Below are 22,178 nucleotides of genomic sequence, written 5' to 3'. Positions count from 1 at the left end.
GCTGCGGGTCTGACTCAATGTGGAGGGTTCAGCACAGGGCACAGGGAGCTTCAGGAGGTCACATACCCTCCAGGCTCTGGTAGATGCCCACTCTCTCTTCTGTGGCAATGCCAAACAGCCTGTGTTTGGGAGCACAGACTCCTGTCTCCATGATTTCCCAAGGCAGAAGTGAGAGGCTTGTTTGGATTTCTTGGGGAATTGCGGTAGGTGTGCTGGCACTGCCGAGTCGTGCAGTCAAGCCCTGTGGGAGGTTCAGAGGTAACCCCTAAAGGCACACTTCTGTCTTGCCCAGGCCCAGCAGTACTCACAGCTTTTCCAGTCTGGGAGATGCTGTCTCTTAAATGCCTGGGGTTAAATGGGCTTGCACATGCATGTTCTGGGGTCAAATATATCCAATTTGGCCACTCAGGTGTCATCAGTAACTACTGTAATCTAGCTTTCTTGCCATTTTGCTGCTGGGTGCAGGAGGGGTGATGGCCCCTGTGGTAGCACAGGGACATCAATAAAACAGTGAAACAGTTGAAATGGTTGATTGATTTGCTAGTCTGTCAGGCCAGCAGGCTCTGTGCAGCCATGCAAGGCACCTGTTACCAGCAGGCTTACATCAGTCTGTGAAGGTGATGGCATGGAATCGCATCTGCTTATTTATCCCCAGGCTCCTGAATGCCAAAATGCCATCGCCCCTTTGGAGAGCGCCAGGACCAGGTTCTCCAGTGTGTTCGGTACCTGGTTCTTGCTGAGAGCTGAGTCTCAAAGTGTTTGAAACCCTACTCATGTTGTAGTTGTCTCTAAAGCCTCCTCCCTCCTTTCCTCACTCCCACCCGCTGACCACCTTGCTCTTGGAGGCCGGAAGGTGTGCGTAGGTGGCTGGCCCTGACTCCTCTCCCAGCATCCGAGGGAGCAGTCCCCATGAAGGCCCAGGTGCTCTCCTTCCTGCAGAGGAGTTTGGTGCTGGCTCCCGTCAGGAGCAGACGGTTGCTGGCAGAGTGAAGGGCCCTGGAGCAGGGCTGTTTCTGCTGTGCCTTCGGCTCTCGTCCCGCAGGTGGGTCTGTACCACCAGACACAGATAAGGGCACTGGAAATGTCATGTTGCTTTTGGAAGCAGTGAGAGAAAAGCTGCAAAGGGCTGTGTTTGCCCATGGCTATTTATCTGCTTTTGCAGTGATTCTTTTCTCAGATGGCATAAAACTCCCTAGGAGACAGCTGGTTGGCAGCAATGCAAACACGTTCAGTTGAAGACCCCTGGGTAGGTGCAGCCCTCTTCTCATTTCCATGTCACAGCAGTGATCCTGCAAGGTCTGCTGCCCATCTTAAGGAGTGTGCTGGCTCCTGTTAGCCGCAGGTGAGGGCTGGAGTTACTGTGCCCACCTGCTGGCAGGGTTCAGCAGAGAATGTCCTTCCTTTCCCTGCCTTTCACTTTCTGCCTTCACAACTGGCTTCCTCTGGCACTCAGGGACTAAGAGAGCACTTAGTTGTTGCCTTGGAGGACACAGCCCTTGTGTGTCCTGGATGAGGAGGTGGAGCGGAGCTGGGCTCGTCAAGTCAAGCACTCTTCAGGTAGTGGCACAAATGGGGGCAGGAGGTGAAGGAGAGGTCTGCAAGGTTTCCAAGGTCCCTTGCTGTATGAAGGGAAGCTCTCCTTTTACTCACATTTGCTAACTGTTGGCCTCCAGCCTCAGCAGGTTTTGCAGAAGCTGCTGGTCCCCAAGCAGGATGGAGGCTTAGGCTGCAGGTACATGCCAGGACAATACAGATCAGACTTTCTGTGAAGGCCGGTGCTTGCATCTCTGTGTGGTGCTCCCGCGCTTGTCTGGGCAATTTAGGGCTGGACTCGTCCTGCTGGACCTTTTCTCCCAAGCCACTTACTAATCTGAAGGTTGTTGTAGGGCCTTGACTGGAAGAGCTGCTGTTGCAGCCTGCAGAAGAGCTGCAAGTCTTTGTTCCCAGTCAGAAGGTGCTGGCAATTATTATTGCCAATCTCGTCTCCAAGAAAAAGGGTGCCTTTGCTTCAAAGGGGACTGTTGGCACTGGGGATGGTGCCCTTCCTCTGCCATTTAATGCTGAAAGCTGGTTCATTGCCTTGTTAAAACCTCAATCCCAGATAAGCCCCTCCAGATGTCTCCTGAGTGATGACTTTTCGTGTATTATGCAAATGCAGCATACAAGAGGCCAGCAGGTCAGGGCCATCCGTGTTTCACGATCCGGAGGTGCTCTGAAGGGGAGCAGGGGTTTCAAATCTGAACACTGTCTTCACTGAAGATTTCTTTCCTTCTTTCTGTGCCTGTAAAAGTAGCACATCCTGGGACTTTGTACCACTGCCCTTGCAGAACTAGAGGAGAAATGGCATGCAGGTGTGGTGGGTGGGAAGCAAGGCGAGCACACAGGTACATGGGTTTGTTGGGAGTGGGAAGACAGCGTTAGAGCCCACGGGGCTGTCTCTTCAGATGTGCAGCAGGGCAGCAGCTTGATTTCTGTTGTGGGAGCTGAGCCTGATGCTAAAGTCGCCAGGGCCTCGAGCAGCCTGGAGCAGTGCCAGGGCCGTGCTGCACCTGGCTCTCCAGTTTGGATGATGCCACCTCACTCTTCTGTGGGAACATGAGCCTGGTCCTGGGCCTGGCAGGTGATGGGCAGAGCAGGTACTGTGGCCTCACAAAAGGGGCTTCTGCCCCTGTGAACCTTTTGGGGTGAAGCCTTGTCTATGAGTGTTTTCCGCCCCCTCAACTGGCGTGGTTTCTGCTCCATAGAGCATGCTGGGTTGTTTTAAGGACCAGTTGAACTCTCCATCACTTGCAGGCTCAGAGATGCAATTGGAGCCAAGCTGTGGGACAGCAGAAGGTCCTGGTGAAAGTAACAGCGTTATAGAAAGAGCCTTTCATGGTGCTCTCAGCAGAGCTGCCACAGCAGGCTGAAGCCTACTTCTCCTGCACGTGGCACATCCAGTGCTTTTACTAGGGATAGGCATTATTTTCTGCATCTACTCTTTCTAGCTTGCTGCTGCCAGTATATGACTGGTTTAAATAGCAGGGTTTGACTTAACAGCTCACTGGAGTGAGCTGGATGAGCGAACTCTCTCCAGGCTGCTCAGGCAGCAAAGGCAGGGAACCTTCACCTCTCTGCAGAGAGTGCATCTGCCCAGCACGCTTGAGCTGCCACGCTCGTGCCGTGGCCACTACTGCCGGGTGAGTCCTTGCCCACGTGAGTGTGAGCTGGGGCTGTGGAGGCTAGCTGAGCCACTCCAGGATATCTGCCAGGGTCACAGAGGTTAAGAGTTCATGCGGATCCGTTTGTCACTGTCCTTTTGGGAAGAGACCAGGGAGGTCAAAGCACGAGGCTGAAGCCATGCCACCTGCTGTCGCGGACAGAGGAATGGCAACTGGGCAGTGTCAGCTGCCAAGCTGGAGAGGTTGACTTTGATCTCTGCCTTGCCAGTGTGGAGGCTGCCCTGCTCCTGTGTGTTTAGTCTCCAGCGCTTGCAGAGTGGTCAAGGGGAGAAGGGATGGGAAGGCTGTGAGGCATTGTGTGAGTTGTGCTTCAGTAACAACTCTTTTGCAATTAAATTACCTGACTTTAGGCTGGCTTTGATGCACAGTTTATAGAAAGCAGCCACTAATCCACCAAGTCAAATCGTGTTTCACTGGCACTTATTTGTGCCTTTTAACAATCGCAAAGGTTTCATTTTACTTGATTTGATGTCCTGTCTATTGCTGGACCTTTAGGGCTTTAGGGGATAGAGCATGCTTTGATTTTAATGAAGCCTTTTCTTTTCAGCTGTCCTGGGCTGAGAGGCTCTTTGGCAGTGATGAGAGCTCAAGGGTTCTTCTGAATGCAAGAAAATAGCTGCAGGCCCTGGGACACTGAGTTCAAGGGAGCACTCCTCTGTGGGTGCACTGCTGGGGACTGGCCTTTGTCCCAGGCAGGTGGAGTCCGGGGAGGAGCAGGGCTATGAGCTGCCTTTCCCAGTCCGGTGCTGCTTCTTGTGTGAAGGCTGGAGGCTGTTTTTAACTGAAGTCCCGATTGTTTGGTCCCAAGGTGCATTAAGACCCTCTCCACTGCCTATGACTGGCAGAAGAGCTGGTGCTGAATTACTAGTGGAGCATTTGGACAGGGCATAAAGGCTGGGACGTCTGTTCAGGGGAGTAAGGCTGCATGTGGCAGGTGAAGCTGGGCAGTAAAATGTGCTCTCTGCAAAGGGGATTAAAAATCTACCTGTCCCAAGCTAAGCCTGTGCTGGAACAGCAATGTTCTGGTCTGCCTCTGAATCTCCTCCTTGCAGATCAGATCAGTCTTGATCAGTCTATGGCTTTCAAAGGCAGGAGGCCCTGCAGGGGTGAAGGCAAACGGTAGCTCAGCCACCTTGCTAACAAGGCTGGTGGGGAATTAGCTGCCCTGTAGCAGTGGGATCCTGGTGATGCAGGAGAAGCCCTGGGTTTTAGTGCCAGCAACATGTTCCTGTGGCGTGGGAAGTGTCCTACAGCAGTGCAGTGTGCTGGCGCTGATGTGTCACTTGTGGCCAATATGCTTTGGCGCATCGATGCTAAGTGAGTGGCAAATATAGTAGCCGTGATCAACTCAGCAGCAGCCAGTCCTCTTCCAGAGAAAAGTAGCTGCAACAGCTTTTACTTTGAAGTGTGGGACAACAAAACCAGAGATTTTTTTCTGAATTGCTCTTGCTGCCAAGACATGAGTCCCAAGCTTATTTCCAGCTGTTCCAGACTTGTGTAAAATATGGCCTGAGCCAGGCTCAACCTGGGAGACGCCTAAAAGACACAGAGACACACGCCTGGTCTTGCTGTCTTCAGAAACACTTCAGTGCGAGTCCAGCATGCAGAACAGTGAGTGGTATTTTTATTTTTCTCGCTTTGTCAGGCAAAGGACAACTTGTCCTCCCCAAATCACAGTGGAAGCAAGGCTTAATGGCGACATTTCTCTGCTGTCTCTTAAAGGAGTAATTCCTTATCATCAGAAGCCCTAAGGTTACATGAATTGTCTCAACCCAGGGTGTTTGTAGTGTTCTGCTTTGTGCTGCGAGACTAGAGAAACCAGCCAGTTCACTGTTCAGCTGGTGGCAGGACACTCCCGGTTGCTTGGTGCTGGTTTGAACTGGGACAGTGACTCTCCCGACAGACTGGCTGTGCTGTGAGGGGTGTCCCGGGCTGCCCAGCCACGTGGAACCTCTGCCCCCAGCACCCAGCAAACATTATGGTGGTTCTTGGCAGGAGAAAGCCTGGCCACAGGTATTTGCTCCTGACTTGCATCCATTGGTCATCACATAGAGCCACAGAGAAGGCTGAATCGACTGCTAGTGAGGTAGACATTGTGTCCTTTTACAGGTATTTTCAAATGCTAGAACTTTAATGTTTTATTTCTGAAGTAATATACTATGTGTCACACAGAGATTTTGCCAGGGACACTAGGAGATGGTTGCAGTGTGTTGGACTTGATCAGGAGTGGAAGAGAGATTGCCATGCAGTCAGGACCTCTTTGTACAATCGTGGTAAATGCACCAGCAGTCAGACCAGGACACCTACAGCATAAATTGCATCAGCTTGTGCAAGCCAGCTCCAGCTTCACAAGGTGATGCGCAGCTCTGGTGTCAGCATGTGTTCGAGATGGACATAGTAGTCTCACCCTGTGCAAGCCCGTGCAGTGAGGCTTTCGTCTTGTCAGATTGGAGATGGCCTTGGTAAGTGCTCTACAGAAACAGTGGGGGGAGGATTTATGAAAAGGGCGGGGGGGGGGTTGGGGCTGGAAGAGTGCGTGCACGTGCACATGCGCATGTGTATGTCCATGATCAAAAAAAAATACGTGAACAGTACAGTCATGTTAGCAGTTGTTGGTTGATGGATACTAAAGCTGCTGAGCTTCCAAGCTTAGCTGCCAGAACATCAGAATTTATAAAATTATGCTTAATCAAGTCATTTACACAGTATGATTAAGCTGAAAGCCCTGAGATGCACTGCCAAAAGGTGATCAGGGTTGATTGTTTAAGCGACAAATCCTTTGCTTGCAGGGGTGTCCTGGCCTGGACACTTGCGCTGTGCTGAAGGACGAGAACGCTGAAGGGAGGTGCTGCAGGGCACTGTAGGTGAGGTCTCCTCCATGGCTGGTAAGGGGACACTCAAACACACCTTGTCTGTGCTGCCACTGCAGACCCAGGCAGGAGGACAGGTGGGCTGCGGTGCTCCTGCAGCAGCAGAACCAGCCTCTTCGCTCCTTTTGCCCACAAGCGAGATGCCACCATCCTGTGAAGCTGGCAGGCATGGCTGGTGCAGGGTCCCTGGAGAAGGGCAGCCTTGGTGTCAACCATGGCTACCACTTGGGAATTAATTTCCTGGCCTGCTTCCTGCCCGTCTTCCCGAGCACCGGATCCACAGCTACCACCGCATCAGCCGTTTTCGTCGGTCAGATCAGCCACGTCTTTTAGCTCTGACTTGTGCTGTGCAGTGAGGGGCCTAGAAGGGGATGAAGCAGGACCCTGCCTCTGTGCCCACCACTGACTCCTTCCCCTCTGCTCTCATCCTGGGCTGGATCCCAGCAGCCAACTCAGAGGGAAAAGACAGCTGTCACCCACCACCCCTCTGCTCCCTCTGACTTTCCCGGCTTGTGGTGTTACTTTTTAAACGAGCTCCAGGCAGACTGGTGCCCAGGTAGGTTCATTGCCATCCACATCAAAGCGTTGGCAGGAGCTGTGTGGCTGGTGGAACTTGGGGCAGCCTCGTCCCAGGGACCAGCCCTGCAGACAGCAACTGCAGGAGTGCGCAACCAGAGCATGAGGTGACATAAGAAAGGGAGCCAGGAGGTATGTTTTAAATACTTTTATTTCTTAATTTACATAAAGGTATATATTTGGCTTATTTATCTTTTTTTTTTTATACTCTGAGATTCACAATCAATTGCTCTTAAAAAATAAAATAGTCATTTGCTTCTGAAAGAAATCAGAAAACTATTTTATATTCCTCCCTTGTATAACAAGAATATATACTAATACTCCCGTACATCACGTAGTAAAAGTGATTGTAAGTGCTGGTTTACCAAACAATAAAGCAAATGGAGAAGAAAACAATTAGGTTGGAGGGTGCAGAGAGGAGCTCTGCTTTCCAGAGTTACAGCCATTCTTTTTTAGGATTTAGTCACCCTGAGATTCTCTCTTAGCTAGTCTAGAAAAGGGGGAAGGCTCTTGGGTTCACCCAGATTCTAGCTCTGTGAGTGACAGCAGCAGGAGGCATTGTAGTTACTTGGGTTGGCAGCTTGCTGCTTTTTGGGTAATAATTTTCTTGCCTCTCTGTGGAGTTCCCATCCCCTCTGTTCCTCTCACTGTGTACAAGCCACCTAATTGCTTCTGTAGTGGGTGCATTGGTGCAAATGCAGTATTAGCTGTGGAGGGAGTTAATGATTGCTCAAAAAAAAAAAAGTTTATGAAGTGGAGTAGAAGAAAGCCCTCATGATTAACTGAGGGGCGTCCCGGACCCTCTCTGGTGCACTCTGGACACCCTGCATGGACACTGATGAATGCAGCAAGGCTGCATCTAACATTGTGGGTCCCACAGAGAGTGGGGAGATTGGAAGGAGCCTGCGCCTTGCGGCAAACCATCTGAGACGGTTCGCCCTTGGGCAGAGGTGGGGAATGGGGGCAGAGCACTGGGGAAGGACCAGTCGCAGCCCTGAGGAACAGGGTGAGGCAGCAGGTACCAGGGAGTGGGGGCAAGACACAGCAGCACCAGCCGATAACCTGGAGCCCTTTCCCCTCGGCTTGGCTCCCTGTCCTGAGGAGATGTGTATGTGCTGAGATCGGTGGCTTTTAAAGGTATTTCTGTCCTTACTGGGACTATTTAATTTTGTGTCAAAGTTTAGAACCACAAACATAACCTTGATGACCTGAACAACTACTTATTTAAGTGACAGGCTGGAATCTTGCTCCACTTGGTGTGATGGATACTAAAATACATGGATTCTTTATTAAAAACTAATTCTCTTTTCCTATTAACAGCCTTTCTTTATAAAAACAGAAATACTAACTTTAATGAGAGTTCTTACTCATCTTGGATATAAGTAATATGCATTCAGTCTAGACTTCTATTCTCATTCCAGAAACACTTCCTATGTGTATACCAAAAATTATTCCACTGCTCCACAAAGTCAACAACCAAATGGCCCTAACAGCTTCCAAGCCTGGTTACATATATACCTACATACAATAGATTCATAGGGGAAACCAGCACAATATTGCTTGCTAAGTCCAGAGTTCAGCACCAGTATAACACAACATTGTAAGTCTTTTTTTTTAATAATGGGTAACTTCTGACCTCTGCTAGAGTACAGAAACACAGCATCGCTTGTTTATACAGCATCTCAGCAGTGCACATAAAGAAACTGAGGCTAGGCAGTGACTTTCCCCAAGTCACGTACTGACAGAAATGGGCTGATGTCCTGGGACAGGAATGTTAGAATGTTAGAATCCAGGGAAGGGGCTTATATGGCAACATAGGTCCAGTTTCTGTTCGGTAATACATATGTTTCATGTCCAGACTTGATGTACCTGTTATTGCCTTAATCTATGGACTGGTTTCCCTCTAACAGACCAAATACCTTTATAGAAGCGCTAAGTGAACAATTCTTCACAGCTAAACCAAGAAGCACGCAAGAAGAAACGCAGCCTTTCAGCTTCTGGCTGTTCAAATATGGGTCATCAACATGTAAAGGAGCAGCAGCGTCCGCAGGAGGTGGAAAGGCTGAGTTTCCTTTCTGTTCATCTCCTCTGAGCTGTCATAGCTGCTGCTTTGGCTTCCCTCTCTTAGCCTGGAACATGATTCAGGGATCCCTTGGTGTGTAACTGCTCCAGGTAGGACTCACTTCTCACTCCCTTGCTTGCTCCCTTTCCTTTCCTTTCCTCTTCCCTCGTTAAAAAGGAAGCCACAGCAATTTCCTTCATTCGCACAGAAGATAAAGCTGGCCTCCTGTAACACCGCTGTGCTTCTCTAACAAGGATTGCGGCATGTCAGGAACAAGGAGAGCTAGTGAAATTACAAAACACTTAAGTTCCCTTTCCATTGTTGACTCCTGAGAATTAAGTTTAAGGACAATTCCTCATCTCTGAACTTTAGCAGGAATGCTTCATTTTGTTGACAGTAAATGGTACAACAGAGAGAGCCTATCAGAAAAGCAATTTAGGAAATGGGGCTAATCTTCTTTGGTCTCTGAGATGAAATGACTGATTGGTGGGTTGCTTTTTGTTTCTTTTTAAACAGCTTAACAAGGAATTTCTTAATGGGAATCAGAAATTCATGTGCCTTTAAAGCCAAGTGTTTGGCCCATAGACTACAGAGGTGGTATTTCCCCTATGAATGTAAATAGTGGCATGAGGTGGGAAATGAAGCATTGTTTTGGATTTGCTTTGCTTTATTATTTCTAGCACCTGCTTGTTGTTCTCCAGAGGATGCCCAGGCACTCAAGGAAAACTTCTGGCTCTTGTTGTTTAGCGAAGTCTTAAAGCTATTTTTAAGGTATTTTAGGTGACAGAGCAACCTTTGCAGAAGAGTCCTGTGGAGTCTGATGAGGAGAAGAGGCTCACATTGTTACAGGAGTCACCCTCAGAACCCATCTGCCTGGGCAGAGATGTGGTGGCTATGTGGTGAGTACTAACCAGTTCGCTGGTTCCTGGAATTACCAACCATCTCTACTACAATGCTGTACTGTAGGTCCTAGCACATCCTGGAAACAAATGGGAGATAAACCCCAGATCTACTAACAGTACATTCCTGTGTCTCTGAACAAACTTACGCCACAATCAGGACAACCAGCTTTCAGTCTTAGCTCACATCCAGTCCCGGTTTGGCATTTCCTTTGCTGATTCAGCCCTACTTGCAGCCCAACTGCAGCCACTTGTTAAACATAAACACAAGAGTGAGGTGCATTCACCTACTCAAGATGCGTGCTATACTGGAGGGGAGTATCTAAACTGTGGAAGACATCTAAACGGGAAAAAGGGAGTGGGGAGTTCACTGAACCAATGCCCGTTCTCTGGAAGCCTGACTCTTTCTTCAGGGCCTGTGCTTGCCTGCCTTCTCCACACTGTCGCAGCATCAAGCTGACATAGCATAAATTTGGCTTCTGGAGGCCAAGTGCAGGAAACAAGACTCTAGTGAAATGGTACTCTGCTTTACAGACACACACTTCTGCCTTTGAGACTAACACAGTTCAGACACTGGCCTTGTACATTAAAGATCTCAAATGCGTCTTCATAAAGATAAAAGTGACACCCCAGTAAAAGTAGTGTGGGACTGTGCATGAGGTTGGGCATGCATTAAACCTAAGCATTGTTCCAAAGGAAACAGCTACGGTAGAGTATCAGCCACCTGCTTTGAAAACACTGACAGAGGGAGAATTAGCACTGACAATACATGGAATATGATATGCATGTAAACAAAGCATGATGTCACTGGCACAGCAGTATTGCACTACCGGGCCCTAGGTAAAGCAATTCAGCCAGATGGATTTTGGTATTTTAAAAACCTGTGAACCTCCTAGGCAAGGCTGAATTTAGCATATTGAGCAAACTCTAGAGCCCCTAGGTATTTCTGTCCAAAGTTCTTCTGGGCCTTTCTGTAACAACCACCAGCATACCCAGTGCAGTGAAACTCTCTCCTCTGTCCCATTGCTCAGCCTCAGGTGACAGGCAAGTCATCCACTGGAAGTCTTCCTACGGTGCCCTTGCAGGACCTGATACCAGGGCACTGAGATGAGGAGAGTTGTGGACGTTATTCATGTCTGGTATGGTTGCACAGGCAGCTCCAGATTTTAAATGTTTAAATAAAAACTGTTTATCTAAATATATATATATATATATCTGTCATCTAATGTCTTCAGCAGAGATAAAGCATCTTATGACATATTTAAATAAAAAATAATAATCTGAATTGAGCCTTCAGTGTTAAAGAAAAGGTGATGTACAGAATAGGTCCCCAACTAGTGCAGTTTGTGGGTGTGGGAGTGCTGACGGAACAGCAGCATTCAGTAGGACGTAAGTTGCCCTATAAACGATGTGGACTTTGTTGGCTACAACTAAAACCATATACACAATCTACAGTCACTCACTTGGGTAGCACATTTTGGGTCCAGTGGACAGTTGCTTTCGATGCTCAGAGAAACCTGTGAACATCCTTATGCTCAAGAAGTTCTTGTGTTCCAGGCTCCCCTGCTCATCTCCTGGTGCCTGACCTCGCAGGCTGGAGTGGTGTGACTGACTTGGTGCTGGATAACCCTTCCAGGGTGGCGTGGAGCTGAAGGATCCACTGGTTTCCAGTACAGAAGGGCTTCAAGCTTGAGATTGGGGTAGTGGTGGTGGGAGCGGGAGTCCACATGTTGTTTACTTCACTGGCAACTGCAAACAGGGAAGAGAAGGTGGTTAATGAGGCAGCCACAGGAATGGATTGGTAATGGTGAACACATGCCCCCTAGCTTTGTGGCAGAGGCCAGCTAAGAGACCCCTTGCCTCCACCCAAGTTGGAGGCTAGCAAAGCTTGACCAGTGTGGAGACAGCACTTGGGGATGTACTGTAGACTTTTGGAATGGGAAACACAAATACACTGTCATCCAGGCACAATCTGCTCAAGGAGGTGATATGAGGGCATCGACCACGTCTTGTTTATGTCAGTTGTGTAGGTACAACTGTTCGTGATGTGGGTTTGAACAGCTCAGCAGATAACACAGTTAATTTTTGCGAGACTGTTTTTAACCCCATCAGTTTACTAAAGAAAACAGGGACTGCCTCTTGCCTTCAGTTGTCATTTTCAAAACTGCTGTCCTTTGGAGAGCCCAGTTCAGGCCGTCAGTCCAGCATGCACATCCCCAACAGTAGAGCTCAGCTATCACTCTTGCTGCTAACAAGGTAGAGCAGAGGCTGGCTTTCTCTCAGCATGCTGGTGGCATATGCTTGCTTTAAAGAGCAACATCAGCACATCTTTTGACTGGTGAGATAGAACCTGTGGATGCTGTGGTGTACCTAAGCGGCCAGCAACTTTTCTAGATTAAGTGGAAAGGACAACCAGTTCTCTGGTGGCAGGATTTCCTGTGAGAGGTTCTGTGCTCCATGTTATGCAGGAAATTGCCCCTGACCTTAAAAATCAGTGACTGGTGGGTTATAGAAAAATTACCTATAACAATGGCCTGATTTCTCTCAACCTGTACGAAACTGGACCAAAAGAGAAGAAAATACAGTGAAAAACCTAGGTGTACACAGGACCCAAGTGTTCAGTGTTTTATAAGGCAAGTCTCAGCAACACCACCCGGGATTTCCTCCCAGATATTTTGAGGCTTTTTTTTAAAAAAAAAACCCTTTCTCTAAAAGCTACTGATAAATAATAACGTGTTGAGTCCACATCCAGCCCAGAGACTGCAAGGTACAGGCAGGCCTATCGTATCCTTAGCCTACACCAGAATATACTCCCCTCTGTGGAAATAACACATCTGCTGTACTAGAGATTGTATTAAATCTTTTCCCTGAAAGACCATTCTTAAGTGTGTTATTGAGTTCTGATTTTATGATTAGTCTTTCAATGCATTTAATTTATGGGAAAGAAATCTCCTCTTCAAAAACTTGCTTTAATTAATTTTGGCTACAGTAAAATGCTGGGAAGTGTTTATCAATTGTTGCAGCTCTGAGCTGCAGTGCTGTGACTGTTGGTGAGTGATAAGAATAGCGTGAACACAAGGGAGAAGAAAGGGCAGCAGGAGTGGGACTCTCCCTCTGGCTCGCTGCCGAGGCCTCAGCTCTGTCACCCTCAATCAAGGGTTGCAGTGGGGACAGTCCTAGCAACAACATGCAAGTTCATGTGCTGCCAGAAAACATTTTTCTGCAGAAAATTTGGAATATGCTAGGAATGGTCATTTGATAGCAAGCAGATGTTGGACCAAGAGCAATGCAGCAGCAGGTTTTAGGAATGCAAGATATGTTCTAAGTTCTGGCCTCGGACAATCACACCTGCTGCTGGTCAAGTCAATACAGGTTGCATGGTCTTACCTGCTCAAAGAAGGGAGCGCCAGGTTTCTGGAAGCAACTCAATACAACAAAGGCCACTTGAGTTGACCCCTGGTTTCCCTGTTCTTGATTTGCTCTGATTTGGGTTGAGGGTAGCAAAGGTACAGACCATGTCTGTCTAAGGTTAACTTCTTTCCAATTTATAAGAAAAGAAATGGGTTGACAGGGGTTTTGGAGCAGATGGGTAGCTTGAAACCAATTGCTAGTTTGGGTCACTCACCGTCTCAGACTTTCACAGAGGCCGGTGGCATCACAAGTTGATTCACCCTGGTGAAGGGAAAACAAAAGTGACACGTGAGAGCTGCAATTAGCAAAGAAACAGGCTCCTAAAAACATACCAGCCTATTAAATCCAGGTTCCTGTTGCTCCACAGTTTCTAAAGAGATAGGACATTAATAACTGTCCTGCACAATGGTACAAAGCTGAAACCCTTTCACACAGTGGTGTCTGATAGCAGTTCTGACAATTGCTGGAACATGCCAAGTAACGTTACTGACACTAATTGACAAGGATTTGGGAAGGTCCCAAAGGCATTCAGACATAGCAATTGTTTCCCTAAGCCAGTGACAAGACTGTTTATACAGTGGCTGTTGAATGGTGTCCTTCAGACTGACAGCATAAATGTAAACAGTCACCACTGATAAAAATTAAATTAAGAAAAAAGGAGCTGTCTTTCACTTTTCAGCTCCTGAAGACCTGCTGCTGTTCCAGACAACTGCTCCCAAGTGATGGATGGAGTCCAGTGGGGACTGCAGCGTCACCAGGCAGAAGCTGTTCTCGGCAACGTGCTGTCCTGTACCTCCTGCTACCGAGGGCAGCTCCTGTTTGCTCTGTGGGGTACCCAGGGAAAAGACAGCAATAGTTTTACAAAGTTCATCCCTTAGCCCTGCTCTTCCTCACTGCAGTATGTGCCCTGTGCAAGTCAGCCTTCCTCATCAATAGCTCTCCTGCGGCAGCAGATCCTCTCCTCTCCCACACTGTTCATGCCTTCCCAGACGGTGGTTACTTAGGGACAGGAGCAAGCTCCTGTGATAGTGTTCAGCACAGCAGGGCCCCTGTGAGGACTGTAAGGAAGACAAGTCACCCTCTGACTCTGGGACTTGCTTTCTATCTCGGATGCTCCCTGACCTCAGTGAGAACTCCTGGATTCTTATACCGACACTGGAAAACCCCCACCTCACCTAAGGACCTGGCTTGATGCCACATTTGAGTGCTTTTACCCAAATGCACTCTGGCTGTACTTGGCCAATAGGAGAATAAATCTGAGTCACAAAGCAAGAGTCTTCTCATACCATTTGGCTGTGCTAACTTAAAATAACAGATAAACTGAAACAGCAGTATTTTATACCTTAAAGGATTGCAGCAGGATTTTGCCATCACATACAAAAGCACAGCTTCTTTCTGAATTGGTGAAAAACTTGGGCAGGTTTACAGGGAAGATCACAGAAACCATCACTGCCTGAGGTCCTAGCAGGTAAGAACTTCCCAGTGAAATATCATTTTCCTTTGGAAAATGCTGATTCCTTGAAACTCATCTGTGGCTCTTCACCAGACTTCATACCTGACCCAGGACACTCTTCTTTGCTGAAAGGTATGATGCTGGATTCAGACACGTGTTCCAGGATAAAAATTAACCGCTGGTTAGGGGACACCTTCCAAGAAATCTCTGCATCAGGAATCGGACCAGTTCAGCCAACAGCTCTTAACTTCACACCAACCTCACAGAAAATTTATCTCTAAGATGCATAGAAGCCTCTGTGCCTTCTCTGCCTTTCCAGGCTATAAACTGAAATATTTTTGATGCAGGAGCTGATCCGAGTTTCTTTGTAGAGTTATCATTCTTGGTAACCCTACTGCATTGGACATTACGTTGTATTGAACATTGTGACTGTGCTTTAACTATTGGAATACATCAGAGAGAGAAAATGTATCACCTTGTAATGCTACAGCCAACTTCAGAAATAGGAAGTAAACTATCAGATGTTATGAAGCTATCACAGAATACTGAAAGTCCAGATGTTTGAATGTGCCATAATATTGTTTCAAAGTCATGGCCCTTAACATGTAATTCATTCCACATTTTTACAAGATACAGAATATATACAGAGAAAGTTAAGTTTTGCCATTACTTTCTCTTTAGCACACCTGCATCGCTGACAGATGAACTGTAAATACACACACAACCTTCCTTCTTATATTACTTATAGTTCAGCCTCCTATGGGATAAAATGTACCTCCCACGTAAGTACTTCTGGTATCCCCAAGTCATGAGAGTTACTCGTTCTTTGCATTTTAACACATTTCTCTCAACTTCTGCTTTATCTCTGTTTTACAGACGGGAACAGAGGCCTAGAGGGGCTAATCCTGAAATGCATTGAGAAGATTTCACGGGAAATTAGACCCCACATGACTTGAGAACCTGCTGGGGAGAGAAGTGACTTTCAGGGATCATATAGGAAGCTAGTAGGCGCAAAAGGGAACTGAAATAGTCTCCCAAATTTCAGACAGTGCAGTCTTCGTTCTCTCTGAGCACTGTGTTGTAGACAGGGGTCACTGGCTTATGCACCACCTGATTTCAATGAGGCTCAGCTTACAGGTGGCAGCAGGTCAGCTGTGAATTTTTGTTTCTTTTTTTTAAGCAAAATGACTAATACTAAATTTTAGATTCCCTTAGGTAGTAAAATGTAGTACATGGACTTAAGCTAACAAGGCTCAAGAGTATCTAAATCCCTGTTTAAGTCCCACTTGCCTTTCTAATAACTATAATCCCGCACTGAATAGATTGTCGCTTCCGATTTGGTGATATCCGCTGACTAAACATTGGTTCCTAAATTGTTCTATTTTCTCTGCAGTGTTTTTTCAAGATTGTGAATGTTTTCATTCCTTGAAGAGAGTGGGGTGGGAACCACTCTGTTGTTTCCTGAGGGGGGGGAAACTTACCCAAATTGCCTTTCAAGAACAGAAGCTGTACAACTTTTTTGGTTGTTTTTATGGGCTCCTCCAGCAGTTAAAAATGTGGCTGACTCCTTCTAACCCCATCATTTCCTCTCCTGTCAAACCCAAATATTTCTCCTAGATCCTATCAAACCATTTCTATGTAGTGTGACAGCATCTATAATTCTGAAGTATTTATAAGACTGTCTGTTTAATATTAAACTACATGTTCTAGAGCTGTTAAATATTTATACTATGTAAAATGGATCTAATTTCACAGCACCGCAGCTGGTTAGAGAACTGCATAAGAAAAAGAAGATGAATTTAAGATAACAGATGAGTGGCCAGGATCTTTTACAGGTCAGCTATACTCTACTTTGTTTCAAGAACTGTGCAGAGATTATTCTCCAAATGCTCTGTCCCTTTCAGTCTAGCTGGTCACCAAGCCAACAGATAATGGAGATTACCGTTTCTAATACAGCCAGCACTGCTGTACAGTTGCTGGCACAATCTGGGCCCTGTGAGGCCTTTTGAAAGAGTTTTTGCTGCCCACATCCACTCCAAGAATGCTCTGCTCCACCCTGTGCCAGCAAGAATAAAACCCAGATCTCCCTTCTCACCTGCAGCTCCATCTGCTCCAACAATTCAGGGTGAAGTTGTGAGAAGCAGTGGTGGGCTATGTCCCCCACTGACTTTCCATAACCTGTAGGCTACTGAACGTTTGAGCTCCATGAATGTCATCTCTGTTCATGAGCTCAAACTCAAGCAACAGGACGTCAAGAAGGAGAACACACTTTAGTATGTATGTGCAGCACCATCATGCACAAGACCCCAGGAGAAAGGCTGTGCTTATATAAAGCTTTTGTGAATGCTGGCAACACCGTTTAATGTTAAGTTTCATATGTAACTTAAACAACACACATATTTCAGTATCCTACAGCTTTCTGAAAGCCCTGTTTTCTTGCTATCTAAACAAGTCAGGCTCTGGCTTTTGTAACGGAGAAGCATATTAGGAAATAATGCCCTAATTTTTACAGCCTGCTATACTTAACATCACTTAACTTTTACAGCCAACAATAAAATGCTTTGGTGGGGTCCTTCTAGCTTGCAAATAACTCATTTTTTGACTAGCAGGAGCTCATTCAGCAGACAAAAGTATTGGGGCTACAGGGGCAGCTAGATCACTGGACTTAGCAGCAACTCCTGCCTGTGGTCAAGGATCCTTCTCCTTCCTTCATTTCACTGAAGAGAATTCTGTGTTTCTGAAGTACTGTGCAATATGCTGTAAAGTGCCTGTTTGAAGTGGTGCTTTAGGAAGGGATACCAGCATAACAGTCACTAATGGCACCCTTCAGCAAATTCCTCCCTGTCTGAACTTTCTCAGACATTGCTGGGGGGGGGGGGGGTAAACCTTTCCAAAAGGCCTCATGAACACACTGAAATCAGAAATTTTAGGTGATGAAATGTTTACATGGACAGACATCCTTGAAAGGTAATGAGACTTTATGACCTTAAATCTATGACAAACAAATCTCTTTTTCAAATGCAGCTAGTTAAAGGCAGTTTTTTTGGCATCAAAGCGTTAGAGCCAATGACATGCTACACCTGTGTATCAGCAATGATTAGCAGCCCAGCCAGGTGCAGCACTCTGCAAATCCAGCTACTGAAACTCATCAGTAGCATTCAAATCTAATGTTGCTGTCTGAACCTCTGCAAGAAAAACAGAGGCTAAGGACTATCATTTGTAGCTCCACACCTGTATGACTTTCAGATGTAAGAGTGAATTTTATCAACTGATAAATGAACCCAGTAAGTTACTTGCACATGAGGTTAGCTCATGCTGTTGTTATCACTGCGTCCCTGCAGATAACTGACAAAACAGTTACAGAGTAGGAGAGCTGGGGCAGCCTTCCACTTTTGATCTCCAAATGCACACAAACTCAGGTCCATCAGGTAAGTTAAAACCCTAGGGTAGAAGTAATGCTGTCACTGTGGTGTCCCTGACACTTACAAGAGGACAAGTGTAGTTGCAGATGGAAGGAGGAAAGATCACTGAGGCAGAGGAGCATACAAGTGGGCTTAGGCACAGGCAAAGTCCTCTCTCTGCACCATAACGACCTCCTAACTTACCAACTGTGGTTCAGAAAGGGAGAAATGTCAGGGAAGCGTATGTTTCACATACTGGGCTCACCTCATCAAACATCTTGTTACTGCAGGGATCAATTGCCTTACATAAATCCTTGCTGAAGCCAATTGCCAAAACACATTAACGTTTTAGTGAAAAAAGAAGAGAAATGGACACAAGTTTACAGACCATCCCACTTGTATTTTCCATCACTGACTGCACACTGTCAACACCATCACAGAGTCAGCTTCAAGAGGATATAAAGCTTCTTCCAGTTGGCCTGCCAGCAATACAAACAGGTTAAACACAGGACCAGGAAACACCTTAAAAACACAACCAACCACCCCTCAGACGTTATCACACTTTATTCATACTCTACACAGGCCCTGCTGCCTTGTCTCACTGGTATTTCACCACATAGGCATTTATAGCTGCATTTCACTGGGATTTTGTTGCGTTTCCCTTGAAGACTTTGAATCAAACTCCATTAAATGCACCAAGTTTCATCTAGTAATGCACAACATCCACTGGGCCACGCATGTGGGCACTGAGTTCAAGCAAAGATTTCTGCCCCTGAAACAAATCAAACAAGTCCATGACTATTGTGCTTTCTCTTATTATTTTGCTCACTGCAGAAGCCAAAGCCAGCTCTCTTATCTACTGCAGAGTCCTCTTTCAGCTTGGCTCTCTACCCCACTGGTGAGCATAACATACTGGTCCCAACAATGCACCAGTTTTGCCAGACACTTCACAAAGAGCAAAACCAGCAGGCTGGAGACTCCAGTTCAAGTGTGTAGCTTTTATGCCCTTCATTATACAGAGTTTTTAATCAAGCAGTGCAGAACGTATGTTAGACATTACTGTCCTCCAGTAACTACGTATAGTTGCCATTTTTACCTGCAGTTCGAAGGAGCTGGCTTTGGTTCCCCACTCTACAACAGAGTTCTCACGGGATGCTGAACAAACTGCTACGTGCACTTGTGCCTCCATCTCCTCCCTAAAAAATGGCTGCAGAACACTAAACCTTAGTACAACCTATTACCTTCTGAGCAGGGTGTAAGAACAGCCAAACCAAGGACTGCTTCCAGAGAACATGTCCTGTTTTAGCAGAACTCAAGCTATTTTGATAGTTAAATCAGTAACTTTGGGACAAGACACTCACAATTAACAACATCATACATTACTGCAGAAACTCAGTGCTTTGATTTAAAAGGCTCCTAGTATGCTGCAGCTGAAAACAATGACTGAAAGTGAAGATGCATGAAAGGTGAGCAATAATCATACATCAACCTAGAAAGATCCCAGTGCGTGGTACAGGGACAGCACTGGCACAGCTAAAAATAGTCTACACACTGAGCTTCCTGATGCATCATGACAGGTTCATCCAGCCTCCCAGGAACAGGGTCTGTTTGATGAAGCCGAGGTCAGTTTGCTAAAGGAAAAGGACACTAAGCAGAACGCTAACAAAATTTAACAAAGAATCAGGCATAGGAGTAGCTTATATTGGAGTAGGAAACCATTGCTTAATTTAGCTCCGCCGCCTGCTCGCACTCCTTCGTTTCTACCCAGAGAGGAAGCCTGGGGCTTGTGTAAATCTGAAGTACTCCAACCCAAGGCTCAAACAGGACTTGGTTGTGTGCAGCCCTCCTGGCAGCCACTGGCATAGAGTTGCCCTTCCCTCCGGAGATAGAAATGGTGGATCAGTCTGTAGTGAGCAGCAGCTCTCTCGTGGAGACAGCCCGATGGGAGCTTCGTGCTGGTGATGACAGGTGCTCCACCAGCTGCACTAGAGAAATGAATTGGCTTAAATCCCCTTTTCCTCCTGCACGTCAGTGGGTTTAGCGAATGGAATATGATAATCATGTACAGCAAATACATTTTTTTCTCTCTATTCGGTACAGCCCCTTAAAGCTGCGTAGACTATGTTAGTATTTTCCATCTGTTCATTTAATCTAGGTGCTGAGCATATTTGCCTCCAGAGGAGGAAACATAGGTCAGCTTCTATTTTGCCTCTTTCACAGATCTTGACAGAGGAGAAAACTGGCATAAAGAAAAAAATCAATAACCTTTCCTTCTCTTTTTCCAGGCAGCTGCAACAGAACAGATGTGAAGATGAGCGGTTAACAGCGCTCATTAGGGTATGAAGGACTTGGATGGAAATGAACTCCAGAGATAAGTCTGCCTTACTGCTCTGCGGTGGTATGCTAATGTGGACTCCTGAAGTTAGTGAAGATGTGGGTCTCTGAAGCCCTCAAAACTTTGTGCCTGAGTCTGCCCCTGTATGTATAATTCTGCCAGATACTGATGGGCTCAGAATTAAGGTGGTGGGATTTTTAGTGCCATAGAAGATGTGGCTAACAGCATACTCTTATGTCCACTGAAATAATGGAGGAAAGAGGAAGTGGAGGGTCTTGCTTTTTTCTTGGCATGATTGAATGGGAAAGGGGATAAAACGTGACATAAAAAGCAGGTATTATCTAATTAAATCTTTAAACAGAAAATCCTGTGGAACCTCCTGATGCCACTTGATTAGATACATACTTCTTACCCTCCCAAATAACTGCCTCATGATACAGCTCTTTTCATCAACCTCTAAGCTACCAGGTATGGGGAACAGTCCTTGAATTTTGCTCCACTGTAACAGTCTGGGCAAGCCCTGTCTGGCATGTGGTAGCGGTCTGGCAGCAACTTCGGGAATGACCAAGCCAGAGCACTTAAGACACTCCATATTGAAACATTGGAAGTAAAACTCCAACAGTTTTGTCCCTGTTTCACTAAAAGATGCCATTCAGGCCAAGGACCCAACCACAAGTAAATTACTCTAACACACCTACAGTCAAAGCTTGCTGAAAATCTGTCTTGCAGATTTCTCCACATGAAGAGGTCATCTACTGTTGATAAAAGTCAATACCTTCATAAGATGTTCTGTGACCATGACAGGCTTCAGGAAACAGACTAGCAGGGCTGAATTTTTCATTATTTTTTCTATTTCCTTGTGTCAGAAAAGGTTTCTGGTTTGGAAGGCTGCCTTCTGTTCAGTGCTTCAGTCACCGGCGTGGAATCTGATCAGATTTCGTATCTGTGCCAGGGCAGCCTTAGCAAAGAAACTGTCTCAGTGAGAGTTTAAAATATCCTCCTGCGTGATAAAGTCCCTCCATGCCAAGAACTGTCCTTTGCAATGACAATGCAAATTGACATATTGAATCCATTGTAAGCATATGGTTTTTAAGTGCCCCTTGTACCTTGTGGGCAAGTGCTTTCAATCCTGTTTTACAGCTGATGAGCATTTTAGGGACAGCATCTGACTTCTTGAAGGTTGCAGCAGAGAGTCAGTAGCCAAGACAGCAGTAGGACTCCAAGCAGTTCTTGATCTGGTGCTCCTCTTGGACAAGTAAGCTTTGCCTTCCTGTAACTTCAGGCACATGGAGAAATTCCATTCTTGCTGTAGAACAGCACTTAAGTAGCTAAGAATAGTCTAAGAATATTGTTTTCCTTTTTCTGTGGCACAGGAGATTAACCTCAAAAGGTCAGTAGATGTGGGGAATTGTTGGGCTTGGACAACCATGAAGTTCTGCCTGCAGCCTCTTCTGTAGCTTGCAGTTAGCAAGAGCAATGCCAACACCAGCTGGCTCAATCCTTCTGCCTGTACTTAAGTAAAGCTCCTGTTGCCCACAATTAACCTGAACAGCATATTTCAAATGCCATGAGCATTTTGTGTAAGGACCACAATTGAGCTCAAAATGTTTGTGAACAACCAAACTGACCCTTGACATCTTCCTACCTAACCTGCAGGAAATCCGCAGGTTGACTAAAGCAACGGAATAAATCAGTATTTTCTTCTATGAGACCATATTTTCCATCTGCATGAAACCAGCAGCTCCCAACTGAAGAAGCAAACCAGCATTTAAAATTCAGCCAGTCCCAAGCCGTTACATTCTTATATTTGCTAGCTCCATTTATGGAGTTACAAACATGGCTAGTAAACAGGGGAGAAAAAACCCCAGCTCTACAAGCAGGCTTTTCCCACCAATAATAAAACTACTTACATTTTCACCACCTCTTCCCTTCATATTCTCAACTCTTTGA

The 22,178-nt window shown here is 46.4% G+C and overlaps 1 protein-coding gene and 1 long non-coding RNA gene across 4 annotated transcripts in view; one reads left to right on the top strand and one right to left on the bottom strand.

Annotated features, from left to right (window-relative positions):
- Positions 1-6,800: 6,800 nt before the first annotated feature.
- LOC128149055 (sphingosine-1-phosphate transporter SPNS2-like) overlaps positions 6,801-22,178 on the bottom strand; it is a 141,824-nt gene continuing 126,446 nt past the window's right edge. For both annotated transcript variants that reach the window (XR_008237522.1, XM_052803813.1), the window contains 2 exons: positions 13,254-13,300; positions 6,801-11,377 (listed from right to left, as the gene is read on the bottom strand). Coding sequence is in view for 1 of the 2 variants with exons in the window: in XM_052803813.1 (XP_052659773.1) it covers positions 13,258-13,300 (43 nt within the window). In the remaining variant the exon portion in view is untranslated. The remainder of the gene's footprint in view (positions 11,378-13,253; positions 13,301-22,178) is intronic.
- On the top strand, positions 14,364-20,688 carry LOC128149060 (uncharacterized). 2 transcript variants are annotated; one of them, XR_008237524.1, is made up of 5 exons: positions 14,364-14,507; positions 15,369-15,639; positions 16,248-16,327; positions 17,834-17,920; positions 20,179-20,688. It is a non-coding gene; the product is annotated as an uncharacterized LOC128149060 (long non-coding RNA). The 2 variants fall into 2 exon arrangements; XR_008237523.1 differs by having other exon boundaries at positions 15,369-16,327.

Source organism: Harpia harpyja, chromosome 12 (genome assembly GCF_026419915.1).
Source record: "Harpia harpyja isolate bHarHar1 chromosome 12, bHarHar1 primary haplotype, whole genome shotgun sequence".
NCBI lineage: Eukaryota > Metazoa > Chordata > Aves > Accipitriformes > Accipitridae > Harpia > Harpia harpyja.
Note: the sequence above shows the minus strand (reverse complement) of the source record. Positions and strands in the feature narration are given on the sequence as shown.